The 8767-nt window shown below is 35.7% G+C and overlaps 1 protein-coding gene across 2 annotated transcripts in view; it reads right to left on the reverse strand.

Annotated features, from left to right (window-relative positions):
* SLC39A8 (solute carrier family 39 member 8) overlaps positions 1-8767 on the reverse strand; it is a 67266-nt gene that overhangs the window by 29118 nt on the left and 29381 nt on the right. For both annotated transcript variants that reach the window (XM_081062317.1, XM_081062318.1), the window contains 2 exons: positions 6712-6834; positions 6054-6218 (listed from right to left, as the gene is read on the reverse strand). In XM_081062317.1, the coding sequence (XP_080918443.1) occupies positions 6054-6218; positions 6712-6834 (288 nt within the window). The remainder of the gene's footprint in view (positions 1-6053; positions 6219-6711; positions 6835-8767) is intronic.

Consider the following 8767-nt stretch of genomic DNA (forward strand, 5'->3'; position numbering starts at 1 on the left):
AGGTAGAAAAGACTTGAGCATGTTTGCAGACATGGGGAGGAGAGAGTCAGGAAAGGTAAATGAAATCAGGAAGAGGCCATGGGAAAGATGGGCACATTTGGAGGAACTGGCCATGAAAAAGAGGAGGGATACAAGTTCTGAAACAAAAGGGAGGGTGGAGACCAGATGAGGACACTGCAGTTTTTCAGGAAGTAACAGATGAGGTTAGACAGCAAAGTTCCAATTCCAAATAATGAGCTCAGTCTCTTCATGGAAGGAGGAAAAGGGAGGCGTGAGAATTGTGTAGAGTAACGAAAAATGTTTAGAAAAGTTATTCTTGAACATATGAAAAGGTGGACAGTAATAATGAACAAAAGTGCAGCTAGTATCAGTGAAGTGTGGGCTAATTCAAGGGGATTCAGGTTCTAGTTTTCATGACTTTCGTAACACAGACTAGAGCCAGATAAAGTGGCCTATAGGGAGCAAGGAAGCAAACATAGAGATGGAGCTGGTGAGAGGAAATTCTACTAACAACCAAGCCAAACTCAGAATTCCTACTCCTGAATCTCTAGGGACATCATCTGCCTCTACTTAAACGAGCTTTTCTGTAAGTAGCAGTCAATCAAGACCACCTCATATAAAATTTTATTACTTCTGTAGTTTTCAATTTTAACAAATTGTTAATATAACCACATATAGGAAAGTAACTGATGTCTGTTTTTAAATCTTATGATGTTTAAAATCTATATGATTTAAAAACAGTAAAAAGGTGTTTGGTAAAATATGGCAGAGTGGAACAAATTTTCTCTACTGCCTCCTGAAAGCCATAAAGTCAAAAGGACAGAAAAAAAATGGAAGACGCAATGACAGCACTGAGATTTATTTTGGAAGATGAAAAGAGGAGGATGAATTCTAACTGACTTCAAGGATAAAAGTCAAGAAGCAAAGTTATGCCAGACCCAGAACCTCAGAAATGTTTAGGGATTGAAGTCGCAAGTACCTCTGAAAGTAGTGGGTAAAGAGTAGAACTGAAAATAAGGGAATCGGTTGTAAGTTTATTTAGGAAACAATTAGAATCCCAGATCCTTGCTCCCAAGCCAATGCAGCAAGGCAACCCCAAATGATGACTAGAAGTTTACGGTTTGGGGAAATTGAGCCAGAGAAACTCTCAATTCAAGAACAGCAAGCAAACTGAAGGTTAGAGTGAAGTTCAGTGCTGAAGCAAGGGGTGTTAAGTCAGGTATGCACAGTGCTCCAGTTCTTCTTTCCTCGCACCGACTTGCCCATATGGCAGCCAGGAATATATACCACCCTTCCCACCTGCAGGCAAGAAAAAAGGGAAACCAACCACTCAAGAGAAAAAACCAGTAGACAAGCCCCACACCTATAGACACTTCTGATTGGGTTTTGCCTCTCATACTTTAAAAAAAAAAAAAGGACTCTCCACTTTTCAGTATATTTTGTAGTATTCCAGTTATGTTATGAAAGGGCAGAAAGTTTGTCTGCTCTGTCCCATTACTGCATTCCCAGTTTTTAGTGCTAAGTACCTATTAGTACTCAGTAAATATTTGATGAATCAATCACGTGTATTTAAAATCTGTTGGACTCTCATGGAGACCCAAGCACATCAAAAATGTCATCTATATATTTATAGACTAAGTACATTTAGATGTACTTATGGACAAAGTACATCTCCCTAATATCACCACACTTTGCAGCTAAATTCCACTTCATTGCACCTCAATTTTAGTCATAAAATTCACAAGTCAACTTCTAAAAATGGCTAATATTAATTTTTCTTCTATTAGGAAAAATAAGTGGTTTATATCACTTCATATTTATTAGTATCTATTCTTTACTGAAAGTACTAACGGCCTCATTTAGAAAATGAGACATCACAGCGTCCAGGAGAAATGAGCTAGGTGGGCCCTCTAGTGGCCTAGAAGAGCTAACACTCCCCAAAGTAGCTAACATTACAAAGGAATCAACATCTAATTCAGTCCTAAAGCTGTACATTCAGGGAAAGGACCCACCTGGCTGCGTAGATAGTGAAATGACCTCTCCTCAAGACTATACAGTAAGTAGTCAGAGAGAGAAAAGAACAAAGCAGAAAGTGTCACAAGGTGAGATGTGAAACATTACCTAGTGGCAATAATGGAATAAATGGAAAAATGGAATATTGTGCTCCCTTCTCCCCTTCTAACTGCCTTGTTATTATTCCCCTATTACCTTTACCTTTTCCTGAAAATGTGCATGCTCCTGCATGCGCACATGTGTACACACACATACACACAGTCATACTCAAACACACACACTCACGCACACACCCAGTCACTCACACTCACACACCCACACTCACACACTCACACACACTCACACACACACTCACACTCACAGCCACACACCCACACTCACACTCACACACTCTCACACCCACACTCACACACCCACACACACACACACACACTCATACATTCACTCACACTCACATACACTCAGTCACCCACTCACACACATTCACACACACACACACACACACATCTCACATCACGTGGACTGCAGCACCTAACATTAACTGGGTCTGGAGCGAGAGCATTAAGGAAGTCTCACATTATTTGTCTAAATATTTAAAAGTCAAAATCAAGCTAACTGTTAAATAAAATATCTTCTATCCTCCTGCTGTGATAACTATGCTTCCATGGCAACAAAATTGTTTAAAATTTGTGTAAAGCTATAATTTTTAGATGACTGGATATAGGCAAAATACCAAAGACAACTAAATTTAAATATCATTGCATATCTGACCATTCTGTGATAGACCAGAATTGTTTGGATGAATGTTAATAGAGATACCCCTAAGTCATTCATTTTAATTATTCTATAACAACTCTTTTGTTCCCCCTACATTCTAACAAAATCAAGAATCATGTTGTTATAATCTAAATTGTCAGTCAATTTGTGTGCTATTGATAGTAATGTCAAATTAGACTATGTTTCTTAACACACTTAGATAGCTTCTTACTATTTTCAATTTGGAGCAACTTCATGTTTTGAAGCAGTAACAACAGGAATTATCAATGAAAATCTTAAGGCAATACTTGGATTCAGAAATCAAACATGAATTTTACATGTTATGTTCAATCATTGTGATGGGGTCACCTAGATTAAATTATTTGTATCATATAAATATTTAAAAATATTTTAATTATATTATGTACATCACTATCACTTATATTACAATACCCACTGTCTCTAGAGCAATATCTAGACCCTGATGATATTTCTTAAGTTCTACTTCTTTGAATTTTTTTAATGCAACATAAAGAGAAAACTGAAAATAATAGTATTTTGCTCAATTTGTTTAAATCTCTTTTTACTCGAAAATACACCTTCAACCAAAATGGACAGAAAATAGTCCCTATAAGAAGAAAGTGTCAGGACTATTTATAGGGCTCATCTCAAGGCTTGATAAATGGCTGTCATCCTGACATCCACCTTCTCTGCCTTCAGTTTGGCTTCTTATTCCTAGAAGTATACTTCCAGAATCCAAGTTTCCTTCCACCCTCTCACAGATTGGTAGTTTGACCTATGTATATAATTCCACAGTTGTTCCTATTCAGGATATTGAAGAAATTGTGCCCCTGGTCTCCAGCATTGATGTCCTGAAGTCCAATATTATTTAGCTTCCAGTTCCCTTGTAGGTGACGCATTTGATTATTCTCAAAGCTTTTAGAACATTTTCCCCCCAGATATTAGCACGGCTGGCTCTTCTTTCTCATTATCCAATTCTCTGTGGACCTCTTAAGGGTCCTTTCTTGTTTAGTCAATCAAAGAAGCTCACACGTGTCGCTCCCATGTTACCAAGTTTTATTTTCATCAAAGTATTTATTGCTACCTGATATTTTCTTGTTTTACTCTTTTATATATTGTCTATTTCTGCTGACTATAAGCTCCAGAAGAATTTGTTTGCTTCTGAATCCCAGGGCCTAGGACAGTAAGAAGGCATCAATAAATGTTTACTGAATAAATAAATGAAAGCCTGTGTACTAGCACTACCACCAGAAGTAGAGTAAGAACGGCCCTTTGATTGATATTTCTAAGTTATGTAAGACAGGATCATGTCTAGGAACCCAATTTTGTCATAGGGCTTGTATTTAATACAAACATGTCCTCTGGTCATAGTGAATCATAAACCAGGAGCCTGAAAACTTTAAAACTAAAGTCAAACTTTTGAGCAACTCAATTTATTTGTCCTTAGATGGACAATGCAATGGCAATGCCCTTGGGCCAAATTATCTTCTTCCCCCTACAAAAATTAATATTTAAGTTAAGAGTTAATGTCATCATCTTGATTCTAGTAGAGCAGTGCAGAGACATGAAGAATGCAATCCAGCAAGGTAGATAAGACCACAGCCTTCAGCATCAGACATTCTCGGACCTAATCCAAGATTCGCCATTTAGGAGCTGTGTGTCCTTGTGTTTGTTACTTAACCTCTCTAAACCACAGTCTCCTAATTATAACAGTACTTGTCTCCTAGGCTATTATGAGGATCAAATGAGATCATTCACCTAAAATTTAGGTGTAGTACTTGAGCATTTAATAACTTTAATTGTAATTATTATAAGACATTAGCTATTTGAACATTTCCATATTCTTGGAAAAATCTTGGCTGATAGCATCATTCATTACATTGCATGAAATAAATTTCTCTCTCAGCTTGGTACTAACACAAAACTGTCTCTTCAAACGCACTTGAGATTTTCCTTAATCAGTTGGAGAGAAGTTTATGACCAATCACGTTTTCTTTCCAGAAGGAAATCTAGGTCGTTTTCCATAATAACCTCTTCCAGATACCTTTTTTATGTCTTTCTTAGTTGGCTTCCTTTTGATTTTATTTTGAATTGCCCTCTCTTATACTGTGTTTAACTTTGTAGCTTGTAGATCTGTCATTTACAAGCTGAGTGACCCGGGAAAGGTTATTTAACATCTAGAGCTCCACTTTCTTAATCTGTCAAATGAGAATTGCTGTGGACACCAAGGACACTATCATCCCAGCATCTCCTTTTAATAATCATTCCTCCACTGCATCCATATTCCCTTGGGGCTGTGCAAGGGGTCCAACGCCCTAAGCACTTAGAATAGCCTGGAAGTGGACGTCTAATTCAAGATGGGCCAAGGAGATCCTTGTCAGCAATTTTGGATTTAAGACTGAAAGAATCAGACCAATTTCCTTTTGTAGTTGAAATGATAAGACACAAATCTCAGGAACTGCTAGTACCTATGTTTCCTATTAATGAAGGGCTGGTTCATAGTGAAAGAAAAGAACTCTAAGATGCATGGAGAAAAAGAGGGAGTCCTAATGGTTGTAACGGTTCCTACATTCTTTCTCATCCAGTAGTTTAGCTGTTCCATGACACAGCCCACTATCTTTCCAATAAATTCTCCTCTTTGCATATATAACTTGCATTTAATTTCCATCACTTGAAATTGAAATAATTCTAATACAAAGAAAATAAGCCCTGCTTTCAATAGTTGTTATAAAAAGTAAATGAGATAAAACATTTAAGTGCCTAGCATGTAACCTGGCATATAATCCTTTTTCAAGAAATGATACTCATTAACATTATTTAGAAGACAGGAATACAAATTCTATATCAATTAATTAATAAGCCCAATTTTAATAGCTTAGAAATCTTTTTTCTTACAGTTTCAAAATCACTCACGGGAATTATTTGGTGTAATAATTGCAAAATAAGAGAAATGCTCTGATTAATTTTGCTACATATTATTATATAAATCTCAATGACTCTTACATCATATAGTTAAATGATCTTAGAGAATAGTGACGCATCAGACAGAGTAACCCACAATTTCTTTCTGAACTTACTTGTTTAGAGTAAACATACGGTGGGAAAGTAGAAAAAGAATGTAGACTTACATTTTACTTAGCCCACATATACAGGAATAAATCTGATCCATTTACATGTGCAAAATATTGACTTGGCTGTATCAACAGCAGTTTTCACATAGTATAAAGGATGCAGTTAGTAAAAAGAAAATGTAATTACTGTACCTGTAAAGATACCACACTGACATCGTCAAAATGGATGTGTCCATTAGGCTCTGTGACAGCTGGATTTGCATAGCAGGTCACACCATTGATGGCAGGTAACGTTTTAGGTTGATGAGTTTTTTCTTGAGGACCAAAATCATCATTTCTAAAGTGGGTATGATCATTCTACATGGAACAATAAGAAAAGGAAAAAGATTTAAGAAGGTAAAAAGATGGCTCAGACAGAGCAGAAAATAGAGTGTAGTGCTTTTTACTTATAAGAGAAAAAATTTATGTCTATGCTATGTGTACTCTGATCTTTTAGATGTATAAAATTTCTCTCCTTTAAATGTATCCTCATTTATTAAATTCTGCTGTTTCTGTTTTTTCATGTTAGGGTACATATACATTCTTATTTTGTCAACTATGAATGGAATACAAGTTATATGCATCTGTTATACAATGTGAAATTGTTAGTACTGCCTCCAAATTTTACAATATAAATTAAATGTTTCTCTGATACTTATCAACATATTAACTCTTTTTTTCTCCTCATATTCACAAATCTAATAAATGGACAGTTCATGTAATTCTAAGAATAAAATTCCTGCCATTATTTGCCTATATAAAGTAGCTTTAGCAGGTAAAGTATCAAATATTTTAAATAAAGTGCATTTACCTGACCATACGTCTTTAACAACATTTTAAGCACTCTTTCAAAAAAGAAAAGGATGTAAAATCCACCAAACACAGCAACTGCCTTCTCAACATAGTTGTCAATTTTGGGATTGAATCCAAAGGCCTGAGGAGAAAAAAAGGCAATTCAGGTAAAACCAAGTAATTTAACTTGATTTCTAGAAAATAATACAAAAATTCCGCAGTACTTAATTTTCACCAAAGTTCTAAGTCCATCTTCACATCCAGGTAATGTTGGGAACTTACCTGCCAACAGCACAAAACAAAAACTCTGAAATTCAAGTAAACAAACTGTAAAGGATGGCTTAGAAATCTCATACCCAGAAAAAGCTCTAAACAAAGCCCCTGAGTATCTCACCGTTTTCTGGCTATCATAGCTGCAGACCTGCAGCGATATTTGTCTTGAAAGAGGAAACTTCTGGTAGTGAAGAAGTACTGAATCCCATATTTGGAAGATAATATTAAATCTAAGTTATGAAGATGAATGTGACATTGATTATTTACTTTCTCTAAACGTAACATATCCAGAGTCAAATTTTTAAAGCAAATATGGCAGGCCACCTGAATTATTGTTTTCCCAATATTGTTCTCCCTCATGAACCTACATGATCCTGATAAGTCCTGAAGCGATTAAATAAATCAAGGACTAGGCCCAAGAATAAAGAAGAAAAGGTTTAAGATACCAGGCTCTCTCTCTCTCTCTCTCTCTCTCTCTCTCTCTCTCTCTCTCTCTCTCTCTCTCTCTCTCTCTCTCTCACACACACACACACACACACACACACACAGTGAGAATGAAAATTTACTGATAAAAGGACATAGGGCAAGCAAGACCTGGAGTTTGAAATTATAGAGTCAAGATATTCTTAACAGACGAGAAACACAAAATTAAAATAAATAAAATAGGAAGGGAAAGTAATATATGAAAAGCCATAGGTTTACACCATTCCAGACACTGCATCTTCTCTCTGAATAGCAATCTAAAGTAGAGGACGCCTAGGTTCTTATTCTATGTCTGCCTCTGGGGAGATCCCTTGGCCACATCTTCATCTAAGTGACTTTCCTGTACCTATTTCTATAGTGCAAAAATGCCACAAAAATACCTACTTATATACCTCACACAGAGGTTATGAAAATAAAACGAAGTAACAAAAGGGAAAGAATTTTGCCCTCCCAAAAGAATTCACTGTCTGTAGAAATTGAATGTATTACTACAAAGACAGATTCTTTGGTGCTGATATAATTCTCTGATCACACCCATAATTCCTTAATTATCACAAAAAGGCAGAAGAACTTCCATACATGCTGCTGAAGAAGTTTCTTACTTTCTTTATAGACATTTCTTATGTATTAGCCCATGTTCGATAAAATAGAAAACCTAAAAATCATAAATGTGGAAGCTTCTGTCCACATAAAATATCAGTTTTTTAAATCTAATTTGACCCACAAAGGCGAAGGGACTAAGAAGTTGGCAGTGACAATGTAGTCACAAGGATGTCGACTACAGCTTGGGAATATAGTCAATAATATTGTAATAACTACATCTGGTGGCAGGTGGGTGCAGGAATTATTGGGGAGATCACTTCAGAAGTTCTGTGGGTGTCTAACCACTATGCCGTACACCTGAAGCTAATATAATATTGAATGTCACCTGTACCTGAAAAATAAAAAATAAAAAATGTAATAAATAAATTTAATTTGACCTACAAATCAGATGAATTAATATATACACACATAATAGTATACTAAATGTATTACATGTATAATATTACACCTAATACTTTTTAATCAGAAAATCTGTATTGTCTTCCTAGCTTTGTTACTAGCTGATCGTAGGGTATAATCAAGTCATTTAATGCCCCTGGATTTTAATTTTTTTCATCTTTACCATTGAGAGTTTGAAGTAGATATTCTCTTAGGTCCTTTCCAGATATTATAATAATAACAACAATAATAACAACTCAATGACTAGAGAGTTACATCCCCAATTTCATATACAGCTGTGAAAACTAAAAGAAGCTTTAGTTATAATTTTCTAAACA

This window comes from Rhinolophus hipposideros, assembly GCF_964194185.1.
Source record: "Rhinolophus hipposideros genome assembly, chromosome: 1".
Classification (NCBI taxonomy): Eukaryota; Metazoa; Chordata; class Mammalia; order Chiroptera; family Rhinolophidae; genus Rhinolophus; species Rhinolophus hipposideros.